Source organism: Mycotypha africana (genome assembly GCF_025528875.1).
Source record: "Mycotypha africana strain NRRL 2978 chromosome Unknown BDF20scaffold_5, whole genome shotgun sequence".
Lineage (NCBI taxonomy): Eukaryota > Fungi > Mucoromycota > Mucoromycetes > Mucorales > Mycotyphaceae > Mycotypha > Mycotypha africana.
This window is the reverse complement of record NW_026515729.1, coordinates 1,906,205-1,923,157: the sequence shown is the minus strand read 5'-3', so window position 1 is coordinate 1,923,157 and position 16,953 is coordinate 1,906,205. Positions and strand designations below refer to the sequence as shown.

General features: G+C 37.4%; 7 protein-coding genes across 7 annotated transcripts; 1 reads left to right on the top strand and 6 right to left on the bottom strand.

Moving 5' to 3' along the window:
- Window positions 1-389: 389 nt before the first annotated feature.
- Window positions 390-700, bottom strand: BDF20DRAFT_913266 (uncharacterized protein; the record flags this gene model as incomplete). Its single annotated transcript, XM_053084046.1, has 2 exons — window positions 390-484; window positions 583-700. 2 exons carry the CDS (start codon window positions 698-700, stop codon window positions 390-392), a joined length of 213 nt encoding a protein of 70 aa, XP_052936696.1.
- A 1,139-nt stretch (window positions 701-1,839) lies between these two features.
- On the bottom strand, window positions 1,840-3,370 carry BDF20DRAFT_529478 (uncharacterized protein). The gene is made up of 4 exons (XM_053075675.1): window positions 3,037-3,370; window positions 2,961-2,964; window positions 2,155-2,802; window positions 1,840-2,044 (listed from the first exon to the last, which is right to left on the bottom strand). Exons 1-4 carry the CDS (start codon window positions 3,071-3,073, stop codon window positions 1,963-1,965), a joined length of 771 nt encoding a protein of 256 aa, XP_052936695.1. The 5' UTR covers window positions 3,074-3,370; the 3' UTR covers window positions 1,840-1,962.
- Window positions 3,371-4,494: 1,124 nt separating this feature from the next.
- Window positions 4,495-6,102, bottom strand: BDF20DRAFT_871471 (Protoglobin-domain-containing protein). The gene is made up of 2 exons (XM_053081107.1): window positions 5,680-6,102; window positions 4,495-5,511 (listed from the first exon to the last, which is right to left on the bottom strand). The coding sequence occupies exons 1-2, from the start codon at window positions 6,026-6,028 to the stop codon at window positions 4,862-4,864; spliced, it is 999 nt and encodes a 332-aa protein (XP_052936694.1). The 5' UTR covers window positions 6,029-6,102; the 3' UTR covers window positions 4,495-4,861.
- Window positions 6,103-6,223: 121 nt separating this feature from the next.
- On the bottom strand, window positions 6,224-10,222 carry BDF20DRAFT_906215 (uncharacterized protein; the record flags this gene model as incomplete). The annotated part of the gene is made up of 7 exons (XM_053083249.1): window positions 6,224-6,452; window positions 6,537-6,752; window positions 6,892-7,034; window positions 7,106-7,750; window positions 7,840-9,702; window positions 9,769-9,867; window positions 9,944-10,222. 7 exons carry the CDS (start codon window positions 10,220-10,222, stop codon window positions 6,224-6,226), a joined length of 3,474 nt encoding a protein of 1,157 aa, XP_052936693.1.
- Window positions 10,223-10,714: 492 nt separating this feature from the next.
- On the bottom strand, window positions 10,715-12,283 carry BDF20DRAFT_529213 (3-ketoacyl-reductase). Its single transcript, XM_053075674.1, has 2 exons — window positions 11,696-12,283; window positions 10,715-11,639 (listed from the first exon to the last, which is right to left on the bottom strand). The coding sequence occupies exons 1-2, from the start codon at window positions 11,921-11,923 to the stop codon at window positions 11,115-11,117; spliced, it is 753 nt and encodes a 250-aa protein (XP_052936692.1). The 5' UTR covers window positions 11,924-12,283; the 3' UTR covers window positions 10,715-11,114.
- An 832-nt stretch (window positions 12,284-13,115) lies between these two features.
- On the top strand, window positions 13,116-14,009 carry BDF20DRAFT_906213 (WLM domain-containing protein; the record flags this gene model as incomplete). Its single annotated transcript, XM_053083248.1, has 3 exons — window positions 13,116-13,346; window positions 13,421-13,615; window positions 13,680-14,009. The coding sequence occupies 3 exons, from the start codon at window positions 13,116-13,118 to the stop codon at window positions 14,007-14,009; spliced, it is 756 nt and encodes a 251-aa protein (XP_052936691.1).
- Window positions 14,010-14,365: 356 nt separating this feature from the next.
- BDF20DRAFT_871406 (kinase-like domain-containing protein) lies at window positions 14,366-16,632 on the bottom strand. Its single transcript, XM_053081106.1, has 5 exons — window positions 16,534-16,632; window positions 16,191-16,470; window positions 15,443-16,057; window positions 15,038-15,362; window positions 14,366-14,956 (listed from the first exon to the last, which is right to left on the bottom strand). Exons 1-5 carry the CDS (start codon window positions 16,544-16,546, stop codon window positions 14,615-14,617), a joined length of 1,575 nt encoding a protein of 524 aa, XP_052936690.1. The 5' UTR covers window positions 16,547-16,632; the 3' UTR covers window positions 14,366-14,614.
- Window positions 16,633-16,953: the final 321 nt, after the last annotated feature.

The window sequence follows — 16,953 nt, the reverse complement described above, 5'->3', positions numbered from 1 at the left end:
ATAAAGAGAGGCGACGCCACTACTGTAACAAAATTCCATACTATTATTTTCTATGAAATAGTTCGTCTAAACCCAAGGTTTTTAACAGTAATGTACTATTGCAGTTTATAAATAAGTTCCTTTGATTGGTCGTATAGCGATGTTATATTACACATGTGCCTACGCTATTTATTATTTCTCATCAATCTAAGCTAGGAGCAACACTCTCTTAAACCTAAACATAGACAAAGTGCGGCGGCACTTTTATAGAGTGCAGAAGCAAAAAAAAAAAAAAAAAAAAAAAAAAAAAAAGAAGGGGGGACAAAGATAGAGAGCAGATGAATTTTTGCTTCTTTAGGACAAAATAATAATAATTCGTTGTACATTCGTTTTTTTGGAATAAATTATAGTTACCATCCCCAACAGCAAGCATCATTTGTTTTCTCGGGTACTGAATGCACAACAACTGTTTCTGGTGGAGGTGTAGGTTGATAATAAAGGGCTTCTAAGGAACAATTCAAGAAAAGTAAAAATAATTCATCCTGATTCAAGCTATTATCTGATTATCAGCTGCTATCACTCACTCTTTTTTGGTTCACTTACGATCGCTCTTATGATGCTGTCTATTGATGTTGATAGATTGTGCTTGTTCAGGAGAATATTGAGCGCTGAATGCTTGGCGTTGTCTGGAGTCTTTGATGATGAGGCCTTTTTCACTCATTTCATTATGGCAGATGCTGCAAATGACAAAGACGGACTTGAAAAGTAAAAATCAAAGAACAGAAGCAAAAATTAAGCGTAGAGCTGGTTTTATGATGTTAGATCAAAAGGAGCAGAATAGAGAAGATCCACAAAAAAATATAGAAAAGGGTAAAGATGAGCCAAATTGATCGACGTTATTTCCAACAGAAAGATGGGACCAATCAAAAGGTGAAGAAAGTTCCGCAACATTACAAAATGGTGCTTCTGTTCACGTTGCCTTTTAGATTACTTTCGATCATTTATATTCTGCTGAAATAAGTGCAACGATAGTTATATTAGAATACTAATCCGTACTCAAAACAGCATAGGATTTGGTCTTTTGCTAATTGCGAGCTAAATCGTGCTTTAACAATGAAAAAATTCGGATGATATTGATATATAATTACTGACACGTGCTGAGGAAATCATTAATATTGCCATAGTTAAGAGAAGATAATTAAGCAACGCATAGTATACAAAATGTACAATTCTTTGCTTGAGAATTGACAAAAAGTAAGCGCATTTGCTACTTTTATTGATCATAGGATTGCAATTTCATCGGACCCTACACTGAATACTACTAGTAAATGCTTTGGAGGATTTGCATATCCAAACGTCACTCTTAATAATTAAATATACCGCCTTGGCTACATTGGAGCCGTTCAAATTTAGTTGTATTTCAATTTATCAATTGTTGATGGAGGACAGTCAGTCTTTCTTTGTTTATAATACAGTCTAAAGCTGATCCCATGTTTGCCATAAGACAATGATGGTGAAATAGATGAGGATACAGCTTTGAAATTGTATTGTTTCTTGAAAATCGACCAAGAAGAATTTGAGATGATTGCTGTTAACTTTGCCGCTTTGTTCCTGAAATACTCCATTCCTATCTCTGTCGTCAAGGAGTCTCCTTTTAAATGTAATTAAGTTTGCTATACCGTGCTTGTTTCAAGATGAATCAAAAGATTCTTTTCTATCATGAATCTTGAAATGCTACTTTATCGGATCAATTATTTCACGGCTTATTGAAAACTCCATTCATAGGATGGTTACAATTTCATCAGGAGAGGGAACACTTCAGATGCATTGTAAAAGTTTTTAGTTCACACTACAGTTTGAATTGCATCACTATAGATTTATTTCCATAAGGATAATACAATATAATTAAGGAACTGGTTGTGTATTAGCTATTGAAATAATTAGTGTGCAAAATGAACAAGCTGTTTAATCGTATTGCATTGTCTAATTGTAAATGCCATTTTGGACTACACGTCTGCAACCATAAGCACTTCTGCCAGCATGACAATCCGCATAAGTGTCACAGCTACAATCATAAACATGAAAATTTTGACAAGAAATGGTTGAATTAGAATAGGCATGTAAGCATAAACAGTTGATTCAAAAAAATATCATAGAATTATTATTGAAACTTACCATCGAATACAATAGTCAGGAGTGCTAGGTTCAATCAAGCTTACATAGTATTTATAGCCGTGACAAATGGAGTTAGGAGGAGAGCCAGCACCATGGTTGTCGTATTGTCCACCATCGTCTTTGGTCGACAATTCGTAAGCTGCGGGATTGAATGTACCAGTGACCTGAACATAGCCAGCAGTGGTATTGCGGTAGTAATGTGCCGTTTTAATGAAGGTAGTAGGTAGGGTACGAGCGCCTGGAGCCTTTTCACTCGGCTTCAAGCAGAAAGCAACAGCATCCTTTTCAGAATCAGCAATAGCATCAATATCAACCTTGCCATTGTTGTTTGCTTTATTTCCGGGACTGCTGGGTAAGAAAAGGCAGAAATCCTTAGAGCTACTGATTTGAACAGTTAAACCATAGTTTGCAATATCAGGAATGCCAGTGGCAGTGGCAGATGTTGTCGTGGTTTTGGTAGCAGTGGTTTTCTTTGTAGTAGTTTTCTTCGTGGTAGCTTTCTTTGTAGTGGTTTTCTTCGTAGTTTTCTTCGTAGTCGTTTTTTTTGTAGTTTTCTTCGTAGTGGCTTTCTTTGTGGTGGTCTTTTTAGTACCAGTATTCTTACTTGAGCTGGTGCTAATACAGAGACCTTCGCCGACTTGCAAGTTACTACATTTAGAATTGACTTTTTTCACATCATGCAGTGTTTTAGTATACAAAACAGTGAATTTGCTGTGAAATAGAAAACTGAGATGCCTTTTACTCACTTTGCGTATTCAAGGATGTCAACTTGCTGACCGAGATACCGTACTTGGAAGCAATCTTACTACACTATAAAAATGAATAGCTTAGGAACACACGAATATTTGGGAGTATAACTAAAAAGGTTTTCTTATTCATTACAGTATCGCCAGAGACAACCTTGTAAGTTTTGGAACATGTTGCAGGAGCTGCTTCGGCTGCGGTGAAAATTGCAGCAATGCAAGATATAGCAATAGCAACTGACGAAAGACGCATTAGAAGGAGTGTAGGTTAATTATCTTGAGTTTAACAAGCAATGACGCTCAGTATTCAAGCAGTGATTAAAAGTGAATGGAAGGGGTGAGGTATGAATGAATTGTGATCAACAACTTAAGCAATGAAAGATAATGTCTTTTCGCAAAAATCTCATTTTTTTGTCCTTTTTAAATACACTTGTTGCTATTCCAGACCCTTTCTTTTTGTTAATGTAATTGGTGTTACTGAAATGGTGCCAGTAAGCGGTGTATGTGTGCGGATTGCACTGGTGCAACACTGCTAATGCCAATCAAGATCTGACGATCTTTATTTACCCTTTCAGTTTTTATACGAAAATTGTTGTCTCCAACTGGTGCTTATAATTTCGTTGCAAGATTCTATTTTGAGACGCGAAAAGTACATCCCTTTGTGAGTACAATTTTACCAAATAAAGTGCCTCACCATGATCTTTCGGCTTTCCTTAGTTTCGTCACAGTCCATTTGGAAACTTTTTCTATATCACGTTTAGAGATTCATGGTTAATACAGGTGTCCAAAAAGTAAATAAAGAAAGAGCAACGTTATGCGAGAGTCCCATAAACGGTTAATTTTTGCATTGACTGCGACAGCAAACTTCAAAGTTGAGAAAATACATTTTCTCTTTTCAGAGGTATAAGAACTGCATTTGTAATAACTCTTCTCCAATTTCACATTTTTGCAAAGTTGGAGATGCAATTCTCAAAGAAACGTTATGCAGCAACAGAGAGTGTACCATAAGTTAAGTGAACACATGATTTAGTGTGGTGTCTGTGTCCCTCTTCAAACTATTTTTAACTGTTAATTCTGATATTTGCACAATTTTTTATACATCACTAATTTAAACAGCGTTTGTGCACACTTTACAAGTAAGTAATCGAACTATGTAAGCATGGAAATCCTTGCGCTTATGAATGTCCAAGAATGCAAAAATACACCCATGAGATATAAAAAGCATTTGGAACACATAAAAACCGTACCATGTAACATACAAATATGGTCGCTTACTTTGCTGCAACCAACTGAAGCTAAACAACCCGCTTATATATTGTTAAGAAGTTGAAGCAAGTTCAAAAAAGAAAACAAAAAGATATAACAACCGATGGTAGTTGTACTTTGCTGCCTATGGTCATATTGAAGAAAGGCATCACAATATTAATAACTCGATGTAACTTCGACAGTTGCTATTACGATTAAACTCTTCAGACGTCGCCACAAGCCATTGAATAGTTCTATATTCGAGTTGCGAATGTTAGAAACTAAGTATCAAGGCAGTAACTATTCGAGTAATCGCGGCGCAATGCTGAGACATGAATGGCATGATTTTATCAAGCAATTAGGTCAGGATATTCACATAATGCCATTTATGGAACAGAATGAGAGCTATAATTAGTTAATAGTTATGTTATTAACAATAATGCTTATCAAACAGCCGAGTATGAGAGGCAATACTATAGTACTAAAATGCTTTCAGTACATGGATCAAGCCTTGAGAGATACTCGTAATTTATCGTGAAATCATGTCCAGGCATATGAACGTTTCGCGCTTCAAGAACATTAATATACTATACTTTATTATTTGTTTGCAGCACAGTTAGAGATAGTATTAGCATTGAAATATGTTAATAAAAATAAATTCATTAAACTTGGTTATATATTATATATGTACGTATGAATGTAAGATTACTAAAGATGATTTATTTTTGGTTGAAGCGATAATAAGCACCAATAAACCCAGCAATGGCACCAATGGCAAGAGGTAAGATAGCAGCGGGTGTAGTAACAGCCTTAAGACAATTGCAAACACTAGCGTTGGTTTTCTTTGTCACTGAGGCATCATGAATAGTGTCAGGATTACAATAGTACTTGGCGAAGTAATCATTTTGAATCCACAACAACTTGTTGAAAGCTAAAAGAGCCTTGGACTCTGTTTCCTTATCTAAATTCAAAGATAACAAACCTCCTGCTAACACAGATTCAACATAACCCATCAACGCGTTGATATGAATATAGTCGACATTGATCTTGGATTTCTTAGAAGGAGTATCAGTATGAATCTTTGCAACCCAGTCCAAATAACGTAAGAAGCGGTCATCATAAGGGCCTGAAAGAATTTTGTAGAGGTACTTGCTCAAGAAGTCCTTACGGAACTTGATTTGAGGATGATCCAATGTGAGCTCCTCTAAAGAAACTGGAGCGGGGCCCTCAAAACCTTCGTTCTTGGGAACAAAGTGTTTCTTGGTAACGTCAAATTTGAAAAGCTTGTCATACACAGCATCAACAACAACAGGGACAAGAGGCCGAACCTTGTCAGCGACAGCTTCAATTGCTTTGATATCCTCATCGCCTACCAACAGTTGAGAACACCAGCGAAGAGGTGGAAAAAAAGCAAGTTGCGAGATGAGTTCGTGCGTTCAGAACCATAATCCTCCCCCTTTCTTTACTGTATCCTTAAACCAACCACCATAACTCCACAACGCATTGTCCCGTGTCATTCTTTCCCTTTTCTACTTACCAAATTCCAAGAATTTAGCGACATATTGGAAACGGTATGCACCATCAGCATAGAGTTGGTTAGAGTCAATATGTTCCATAATAAGTTGATATAAGATTAATGTAAGAGATTTTTCAATTGTACAAAATAAAAAAAAGAAAGCAGAAAAAAAGCATTCGATTTTTTTTTCCCGGCATTTTTTAAACGCCAAAAGACGACATCCATTATGTAATACCCTGCAATTCCAAACTGGGATTACAAACAAATGAAGAGGAGCTTTAGCAGCGTCAAACAGAACCTTCGGAATAACGCGGTGAAAAGTTTCAGCTATTGTTCTCCACAGATCCAGAAAATAGAATAAACTGGCCATCTATTGTCAATGTCTTAAGAATGAAACAAATGATGAGCCGCTTCTGCGTTTCTTTTGGGAAGTAAAATAGAAAAAAAGAAAAAAGAAAGGGAAAGTGTTCACTTATAAGAACTAGTTTATTATATACAAAGATGAAGTTGTCTAAAATGATGTAAAAAACTATATATAGATAGATAACAGTGTGTAGAATAGGGATTAACCAGTTGGCTTCTGTTGTGTTGTATCGTATGCTCGAATGATCTTGGTTTGATCTGTTTCATTTTGCGAGAATGCATAACCGCGATTACGCTTGAGTCTCTGGATTCGACGTACTTTATTAACAGCTTGCCTAAATCGATCCATCCTTGGTCTGTAATCTGGCAAATTGTAGAATTGGATTTCCTGTACATGGTGATACGGCATAGGCCAAAAGACACGTTGTCCACTATTTCATGATAAAATGGTATCTCTGTTCGTTACACATGTCTCTATTTGTATATTTTGTTTGACAGAAACTGTTCACACTTACTACTTCCAAACAATATCACGCAGGTTACAAATAAATGGAATAATGATGAGGAATAGCCAGAAATTCACGTTACCCCATAACATAGGTATCATTCCGTAATACTCAGGCAATGTATTGACGGATATACTGGAACCAATATAATCTGTAAGTAACATGTATAAAAACCAAATTGCCATAGAGCCAATCATAGCCATTACAGTGTACTTTGTCCAAACACTGGAATTTCAAAAAAGAAGGAAAAAAAATTAGGTTAGCCAATGATGAAGGGCGATTTGCGGGGACGCTCGGACGTATAACCACCAGCAGTTCTGGTGAACGATTGCTCAGGTTGTATACGAGGGTGAACTGAACTTACTCTACAATGAGGGCACCTTTCCATAGAATGCAAGCAAGGACAGCTGTAAAGACAGCTGTTCCTGCCCACCAATGACCGCAAATCATGCCATTTTTGAACACACCTTCAGATCTGAAGGCTCCGACACCCAAGAAAAACAAAGCCTAACCACATTGTACGCAACTGTTATGAGTCGCAGCTTTAACATACGGAAGAACTACATTTGCCTACTTACCAAAGAGTGAAAGGCGGCGTTCGCCATCCAGCCCCAAAATTTCTTTTGATTGAAAAATACATTCTTTTGTCCAAGTGTATACATTTGAGGATATCTATCAAGCATACGGGATGAAACAATCTTGTCAAAAACACCAATCACCACAGGAGGCAAAAACGTAAAGAAGACATTGAAATTTGACATGGTCCACGATTCGTAAAGGGTTGTGCCAGAAAAGCCATTGTAGAAGCCATACCAAAATTGTGTGAGATAAAGAGCGACATTTTTATAAAAGTAATAGAAAATCATCTTGCTCAAACGTTGATAAGCCCAAGCACCATGTACAAGCAATAACTTCTTGAGGAATCTGAACTGTGAAATAGCAAAGTCAGCACTGCGGGCAGCTTGGAGACCTTCTACACCACTTATACCGACACCAACATGAGCAGCTTGAATCATGGATACATCATTTGCACCATCACCAATAGCCAGCAAAATTGAATTATCGTAACGCCTGACACATTTGACTACCAAAGCTTTCTGAAGTGGTGATACACGGCAACAAATAACAGCTTTACATAGAATGGCGAGGTCATAAAAGATCTTTTCAATATCTTTTTCAAGCGCGAATGATAACGCTTTACCATCAATGACTAATGCCAAAGGCTATTTCAAAAGCAACAGTTAGGATCCTATTGACAATTGGTATCACTACCTCCTCACCCGCCCCCCTTTTTTTTTCTCTTCTTCTTTACCTCCAAATCTTCCCCTCTTGTGATCAGATCATTGATATCTCTTAGCTTTTTCTCCAAAAAGCTTCTTGTTTCCCAATGATTATCTTCATTACACACAATCAAACTCATATCCTCATTCAACAATTTACACGAATAGCCAATATTGATAGCTGTTTCTTGACGATCACCCGTTAACACCCAAACATTGATACCAGCTTCTTGTAAAGTATGGATCGTTTCAGGCACACCATCCTGAAGTCGATCCTCAATAGCCGTAGCACCCAGCAAAAACAAATCTTTTTCAATCATTTCAGCTGCACGGTCCAATTCCTCCGCACGATTTACTAGTGTAGTAGACGCTGATTCCATAATCTGCGACCAGCGAGCATACTCCTCTTCAGGAATTTCTCTCATAGCAATACAAAGTGTGCGGAGACCTTCCGAAGCACATTCTTCCAAGTGAAGTAAAGTGGGTTCAGTAAACGGATTTTCTGGAGCCAAACGTTCCAAAATAACAGTATCAGCACCTTTACAATATAATTTGATACGGTTATCAGGGCCCCGAATGATAGCCGACATACGTTTACGAGAAGAATTGAATTCACAAATATTTAGCACTTGGAACTCTTGATCTTGGCCACGAATGGTGCAGGTGACAGAATTCGGTCGACGCGTGTGGAATTGATAACCCAGCGAGGCTGCCCCTTTCACTAGGGCGCCTTCGTCAGGCGATGATGCCTGATATACAATCTCACCATCATTTTGGCGTTCAGGAATAACGGTATGGCAAACCGCTAATAAAGTCAGAAATTCATTGATGACATTGGCCGTGGAATGTGTGTTCAAATGCTCTTGCAGTTGATCAAAGGTGTATTGCATTGTAGGATCTTGACCTTCTGCTCCTTCCCTGGCTTGTTTGTCGGGCTCTACTTCATCAGCATAGTATAATCCGCCAATGGATACTTGCCGAAATTGCATTTCATTACATGTCAAAGTACCCGTTTTATCAGAGAAAATGATTTTGACCTGTCCCAATTCTTCAATTAAGCTACTGCTTCTAGCTGTGGCAGGCGTATTTGTTTTGTCGTAATAGAGGTCCAAATCATTTTCGATAAGATAAGATAGAATAAATTTTACCACTTCCATAGTCACCATTAAACTGATAGGAATGAACGAATTGAATAAAATCAGGAAAGTCAAGATGTCGTAACCAAATTCTTGTCCATAGGTCATCGAGTGCAAAGGTAGGTAGGTTGCTTGTTCACCTTTGAATTTGGAAAATAAGACACCACCAAGAGCACCAGCAAAACTCATACCCACTAAAATCCAAAATAAATACATGATGTTCTGGTTGGTGATATGTGTGACATTGGATACCTTGGAGGGCTTTTTACTGGAATTTAGCATGAGTTTGGTTTCATGGCCTGTAAAAACAACAAGACCATAAATCCAAGATGTATTTCTGAGTTGGGCTCCTCTTAGAAGCAATTGAGTAGGGGTTAAAGCATAATCCTGACGTTGAGCTCCGTATGAATTGAGCGATAGAGTACCATCATAGTTGTATAATCGATTGTTTGGCTGTTCCGATTTGATAACACCTTGTAGTCGGCTCATATCTGCTGGATTGAGAATATTCGCGGTTTGTGGTAAGGCCTGTTTGATCTTCAAGTTGACCTCACCATCTAAATTACTAGTTTCGATGTAACAGAGGCCTTCTGGTTCTGAACTGCTCATTAAGATCAAATCGGCAGGAAAGTTCTCGCCACTTTCTACACGTAATATATCACCTACTTTGACATTCTTCCACTTTTTTGTTACGAACTCTGTTCCTTCCAGCACTTTACATTTTTTAGAATTAAGTTCTGCATCGGAGCGATGAACACCCTAATGTATCATTGAACATGAGTATGCTTTCTCTACGAGAGCAAGATTATTTTTTCTATCTCTTACCCAATCTTCAATTATTTCTTTCACTGCTGTAATAAATAATACAATCACCAAGGGCACAAGTGTAGTCCATCGTGAAGTAGGTGATACATCTGGAATTTGCTATACTCATTTGGGAAATTAAGATTCAATTAAACTTTACACTTTGCATAACACATATCTATTTTTCAATCTTTACCTGAATACATGACACAAATAAGAAAAAAAGATTGGCATACTTTGAAAACTCTTCATACAAAAATCTTGGTAAAAAGGTAAACACATTGTACTTTCCAGTCGTAATGGCGTTATGTAGAAAACCTTGCTCGTTATTCATAGCAGCATTGTTGATATGTATGATACGTGCTCCATTCTCACCGGGAATACCCGAAATAACCTGTGTTTTACCTGTAATACTGCCTATGTATTCCCTGAGTCGTCTAAAAATTGGTTTCTTCCTTTTGCGTGGTATTTGCATGTTTCCACGGGCATAAGGTGAACGTTCAATGGAGTCTCGAGGATCTGTATTTGATGGACCTAACATGGTAGCTGTAGAAGAGGATCGTATCATAGCATTGTTCTTGTCAGCCAATAGATCATCTACTGTATCTTCGTCTAACTTTGGATCTTCAAATAAATCTTGAAGAAAAAATGAATTTCAATGATTGTTAAGCTTTAGTCACATATAGAAACCAACTGACATGTAAAAGAGCCGAGCGAAATTTATTGGCAGAAAAACGAGGTTAGCTGATTACCTTTTCCTTTTCTTTCTGACTTGAAATGGGCAGACGATAACGATGTAGGATCTGTTATAAAGTCGTTATTGTTATAATTGGCATTGTAGGACGGATAAGCTTGAGCTGACGAAGACGATGAAGGTTGATTGTTATCGTTATGTTGAAGGTCAATTAAACTATGAGATGTAAGAAGGTCGGAAGAAGGATACTGTTGCGACATCAGATGGCGAGCATTATCGGGTTGAAGGATGGGTTGCTGACTGCTATTGTCAGTAAACGGATTGAAGGTTGTTGACTGTATGTTGGATGGCGATTGGAAGTCGTCCCAATCTTCATCGTTGCTATTGGAATTATCCCTGAAAGGGTTACTGTTATGTTTTTGAGCCACTTTGAATTAAAATCTATTTTATGCAGAAAAATGGTAAAATAGGAATTGTAACACACAAACACACATAGACACACAGGGAAAAGAAAGAAGGCCTAGAAAAAGAAAAAAGCACGGACAATAATGCAATCTGATAAAAAAAAAAAAAGTAGGAACGTGAATAAAAAGAATGAAGCGGATAAATCAGAATAGAGAGCAGTGATGATGAGAGACGGAGGGATAAATTGTTATTCCGTTCATTTATTGGTTTACAAGGTCAAACCACCGTCTATTGTTAAAACTTGGCCATGCATGTACATTGATTGTGCAATAAATAAGGCTGCTAATGATACATCTTCTACCGTTCCAAAACGTTTCAAGGGAATAGAGCTTAACAGCTTTTCTCGTTTACTCTCATCTTGCAATAATGATTTTGTCATATCGGTATCAATAAATCCAGGTGCAATCGCATTCACTCGTATTTGGTAAGCACCTAATTCTTTTGCGGCAGATTTCGTAAAGCCCACAATGCCTGCTTTCGATGCACTGTAGACTGTCTGACCGATGTTGCCGCCAAAGACACCACCCACGACACTGGCAATATTGATAATACATCCACCTTTCCGGTTCTTTATCATGGATCTACTAACATGCTGGGTTAATCGTATTGTTCCTAACAAATTGGTGTTGATTGTCTCTTGGAGATCTCGGTCTTTCAATTGAATCAATAATCCATCCCTTGATACACCTGCCGCATTTATTAAATAATCTATTTGGGTTCTAGCCAATATGGGCTTTTTGAATTTATGTCAGTCGATATCCCGTGCAAGATGGTGACGAATGTTCTTACTTTTAAAACACTCTCTATTTGGCCTTTGTCTGATACGTCCAGAACAACGCCTTCATGAACTTCGGTCTTGTAAGTCTGTCGAAATCGATCTTCAACATGTCGGACTCGATCTGGATCACGGCCGATCAATATGGTTTTCACCCCTTGACTGGCGAAATTTTTCGCAATATCAAGACCAATACCCCTTGTAGCTCCTGTGATAATAGCTGTTTTTTGCAAGAAACTCATGATTTATAATATGTACAGAGTGACATACACAGGTAATGCTTTAAAAACAAATAATTTGAACTTATCATTTACAATTTATAAAACCGTTGTCGCACTTCAAAAATTTGAATATACTCGCCTCATAGAAATAAGTGCATCAGCAGCGAAAAATAAGGTATAAAAGCACTGTCTAACATACAGAATTTTGCTTTTAAGAATTTGTATCTATAACATATCTCAAAACTTTTCATCGTTACTCGATTCAAAATACAAGCTAGAACATAGACTGCTTTCGGCCCGATCTCAGCTTATGCTGTTATGATTGTGAAAATGACATTGCCCCAATGTTGACTGAACCACAGTTTACAAAGGTAGAGGTGGGCAAAAAGCATAAACTGAGCAACGACTAGATACAGAAAGGAACTACCGATACACTGCTACTAGTACATGAACTTGACTATGGGGGTTATATTGAAAAATTATGGGTATAAGCGCGGTTGCTTTTCGATTATAGATAATTGACTTGTATACATACACAAGATGCAAATCTCCGATTGCAAAGCAACGTTAATATGCGTTGTATCTTGCATCATACTCATTGAAAGTGAATTTGATCAAATTCCGTATGTTTTTTCAACCAGAACTTTGATCAGAAGACATGCAATGTCTGACGGAGAAACGCTTCGTAGAAGACTAACTAAGGTTTGCAGTGAAGTTTCTCTCTACTCACCAGTCAAACTTTCTGAAGCTTGCTTCGACGAATATCTCCTGAAGAATCTATAAAACTTACTCTTTCATTCGCAACAAGTTAAGTCTTGGTATGCGGGCAGCAGCTATTACAATCCGTCAGGTGAATTTTCAGAGACTTGATGCTGCGACAGACACGCTGCCCTACCAAAAAAGGAAAAGAAAGGATTTGATTTGTAATAATGCAATTTGTATAGAAATGCAGGAACCAAATTCGCTCTTACTTGGTTTTTTTTTTTCTGCAATGTCAAACTTTCTCAATTTCAAAGTTGCTTTCAAATCAGACATCATTGCTTTTGAAGGCTGGGATGCAAGCTCAACTATTGAGCAAATTAAGCTGCATATCTCAGAAAAGACGTCGATGCCACCAGAAGCTCAAAAACTTCTGTGGAAAGGTCGGCTATTGAAAGACAGTCAGGCAACTTTGCACAGTTTGGGTATACATAATGAAAGTAAACTGTTATTGATGGGCAGCCTTCCTGCACAAATTGAGAAGGTTACAGAAATGGATATAAAGGTTGAGGAGAGACGGAAAATAGCTGCGACAGTTCGAATGAAAAAGAATGGAGTTTACCGAGGAGGTGCAAAGTCTAACCTGGATAGTAACTATACTTTTCACAAACTCACTGTAATTGAAGAGTTTCCCAAACCTGAACAAGCAAAGAAGCTGCTAGAAAAGTTACGAGATGATCGAGGCGTAAGTAGTTTTGGTATGGCTTTCAATTACGAAAGAAAAATGTTACTGATAATATACAATCAACTGTTAATCAGATCCGAGCAATAATGTCTGCAAGAAAATGGACAGTGCACGAATTAACCGAACTGACACCGTTCGAGAGTTCCATACTAGGCTACAATAAGAACAAAGGACAAAGTATAGCAATACGGCTACGAACAGATGATCTGAGTGGTTTCAGGCATTATGATTCAGTAAGAAAGGTGCTGCTTCACGAGTTAAGCCATAATGTAAGTAATACGTTCAATTCTAGAAGCCCCAAGCTTTAACTCACTTCATGTGTCACGTTTTCAGGTTTATAGCGAACACGATCATAATTTTCATGCCCTCAATAGACAGTTGAACAAAGATGTGGTGAATCTGGATTGGACAGCTAATGGAGGACATGTTTTGAGCCGTGAAAACTTTTATAGTCCAGATGACGCGGAAGATGATATGATTGATAATGGAGTTACCTATGAAGCTGGCGCATATAAATTGGGCGCAGAGACAAGCACAAAGACGCCTCAAGACCAGTTGTCTACACCGGAAGATAAGCGAGCAAGGCTTGCAGCAGCAGCTATGAGTAGATTAACCAAGCAAGAAGAGCAAGAAATGGATGAAGGTTGCGGCTCCGCGAAATGATATATTATATGGCATCTGTATCCTAAGTACAGTTTTTGTAAATTGTAAATTGTTTTTTGTTTTTTTTTGTAAATATACCTTTCAAATCTAATAAATATTATTTCTTAAACGTTACCATTAACAATACAACAAACACAGGATAGAGTGATCTTTCCTAAAAGAGAAGAAGTACATACAATCTATCTATCATTGCTGTTCAGAACAATTTTCGAATAACAAGCAACTTCATTATAAGCATAAAGGAATTACACGCCCTGTCCACAATTATAGGAATACTACCAATATAAACTCAACAGCTACTACTATTTCTAAACTAATTTTCTACTTTTTCGACTATAATTTTTCTATGAGGAGCGCTAAAATATTTATATTTATATTTTAAATACATGCTAAGATGGTAGTTAAAATCACTTTTGGACCTTTTTGCTTTCCGAATTGTTTTGTTCAGCTTTATTTTAGAGAGGGGAATTATTGGTTCATGACGTAAATTGAGTATATCTACGATAATTATCCACATAATTCAATAAATAGAATAAGAAAGAATAATAACATACTGCTTTCAAAACAACGTATAAATGAAGAACTTATAATTTAATGCACACGGACTAGTTTGTAAAGGATGTTGTGAGATTTGATGCTTGCTGGTAACTATTATAGCTGTCGGTCATGATTCCTTCTGCATTAAATGTGAACCCTTTAAATTGGTCTTGCATTGTCTTTGATAAGTGCGAGTCTCCGTCAGCATTGACCGATTCTACAGGTTGTTCTGATGTAAACTCTTCGTCGAAATTTGTTGTATCATATATGCTTTCAACTGAGGGTTTAAATGGTGGCTGTAACTGTTTTTTCATTAGTTTTGTCCAATCGATACTTGCAAAAAATGGATGATTTCTGATCTCATCTGTACTTTTATAACCTAGACGTGAATCGGGATCACGGTTCAGCAGCTACTTAAAGGACAAACAGAGCGCCTTAGTAAGCGTTGCCTATACTATAAGTATCAAAGAGGTCAAAATTTATTAACGTACTCGTGTCAAAAGATCTCGCGCTGGTTCTGACACATCATCAGGGAACCTTAAAGGGTCTTGCAATATTTTTCGGTACATTTCATTCGTATTCTCATCGTAAAATGGTGGCAATCCAGTTATCATTTCATATAATAAGACACCCAAAGTCCACCAATCAACGGCTTTCGTATAACCTTCTCCAATTAACAATTCTGGAGCTAAATACTCTGGTGTACCACAGAATGTGTTTGTTCGTTCTGTTGCCGTAAGTAATTTACATAATCCAAAATCACACAAAGCAATATGTCCGTTGTAATCGATCAAAATATTCTCTGGTTTCAGGTCTCTATGAATGAAGCGAATTGTTAACCATGTTTTCTTTTCACAGTTTTCAACTTTTTACCGCTCAGCTGACCGATTTTCTACCTATACACAACGTTGAATCCATGTAAGCATTGCAAAGCACAAAACAGTTCCGCTGTATAAAATCTTGCTCGTTCTTCATTAAATCGGCCCTCTACTTGTAAATGATGGAACAACTCACCACCGTTAATAAAAGCCAGTACTAGATACAATTTATCTGGGCTTTGGAAAGCAAATTTCAAGGGAACAATAAATGGGTTTCTGACTTTTGCTAACACGGTTTTCTCAGCCATTGTATGAGTTACTTCTGATCTCGAGATAATCTTGGATTTGCGCAACACTTTCATAGCATAGATACGATTGGTATCCTTTTTACGCACCACATACACTTTCCCAAAACTGCCTCGACCGATCACGCGTAGAAGGTCAAAAGAGTCAAAAGATATGGTTCGGTGTTGTTGTGGTGTATAGCAGAGCTGTAAGTACATGGCTCCTGTACCTCCCACGATGTTGAAGAGTTGTTCCTCGAGACTAATGGACGAAAAGTCGGGCTGTATTTTGATGCTGCCAAGGAAAATATCATTGTTACTACCATTTCCTTGTGATGTCTGCTGTTGTTGATTTTGCTGTTGCCTGATATAAATAGACATGGATACTTTCGAATAACATGAAACATCACTAAAATAATACGATAAAGAAAATAATAAATTAAGACACGCTTTCCAGCAAAACCATCATACCCTACTTGATTTGTATTGCAGTGCGTTTTTTTTTTTTTTTTCAACTTTAATTCTCTTATTTTTTTGCTTACAATGTTGCTCTGTAGTTGTAAATAGGATTGAATACATCGCCGCCTATGGCGTCTATAAGTATTTCGTTCTTGTCAAATTCCAATACAATATATGGTAGCCACCATGTTTGTAGCTTTTTTTGAAAGGATTCACGTTTATTGCGTTGAACGATTGGTAATGAAGCTCCTGCTAAAACCGACTCTGGTAGTTGAATAAGGGGTGGTAGAGTTATTCCTCTCGCCTCGCATACCCGAATAAGTAAAACACCAGATGTTGGCTGTTGCTGTTCGTTTTGCGACACTATTGAGCTTTCATATTAGACATGAATACACACTTTTACTTTACTGTTGTGGAACTACTTACGGTAAGAACTCATTGACTCCAAACTTCGTCTGCGATGAGGGTGAGGAAGGAAAAAGAGCAGTTGAAGAAAATTAAGGGGAATGTTGCCATAAAAAAAAGATGAAAAAAACCACGCATTAATCCCAGTTTGGAATTGTCAATCACAGGTCTTAGTTCAAGTGCTCTAAAATTTGGGAAATGAGGTACGTCTAGAACTTTTTTATTTTTGTGGCACAATCACAAAAACGAATCCGAAATTTGGCACTGTATATTTCAAGTTCAGCTAATTAAATCACACATCCGCTAAACGGCACTTCGCCAGCTAAAACAATGGGTTTTTTGCTGTTGTATAGCTGAATCAATATTCACTATATACGAAGTTTATCCATGAATAAAGGACTTGATTAGCGATTCTGTTGTACTATTTTACCCTCTTACAAT

Bases quoted from the DNA above. Each gene is read 5' to 3' on its own strand.
- BDF20DRAFT_529478 (XM_053075675.1), bottom strand. From the start codon at position 3,073: ATGTTCCAAAACTTACAAGGTTGTCTCTGGCGATACT. The intron at 2,045-2,154 runs GTAAGTTTCAAT...TTATGATTGTAG, and splicing joins CCTGACTATTGTATTCGATG to CTGTGACACTTATGCGGATT.
- BDF20DRAFT_871471 (XM_053081107.1), bottom strand. From the start codon at position 6,028: ATGGCCAGTTTATTCTATTTTCTGGATCTGTGGAGAACAATAGCTGAA. The intron at 5,512-5,679 runs GTAAGTAGAAAA...AACTGTTGGTAG, and splicing joins CGCTAAATTCTTGGAATTTG to GCGATGAGGATATCAAAGCA.
- BDF20DRAFT_529213 (XM_053075674.1), bottom strand. From the start codon at position 11,923: ATGAGTTTCTTGCAAAAAACAGCTATTATCACAGGAGCTACAAGGGGT. The intron at 11,640-11,695 runs GTAAGAACATTC...AAATTCAAAAAG, and splicing joins AAATAGAGAGTGTTTTAAAA to CCCATATTGGCTAGAACCCA.
- BDF20DRAFT_871406 (XM_053081106.1), bottom strand. The intron at 15,363-15,442 runs GTAGAAAATCGG...CTTCATTCATAG, and splicing joins GGATTCAACGTTGTGTATAG to AGACCTGAAACCAGAGAATA. The intron at 14,957-15,037 runs GTACGTTAATAA...TCCTTTAAGTAG, and splicing joins CGCGAGATCTTTTGACACGA to CTGCTGAACCGTGATCCCGA.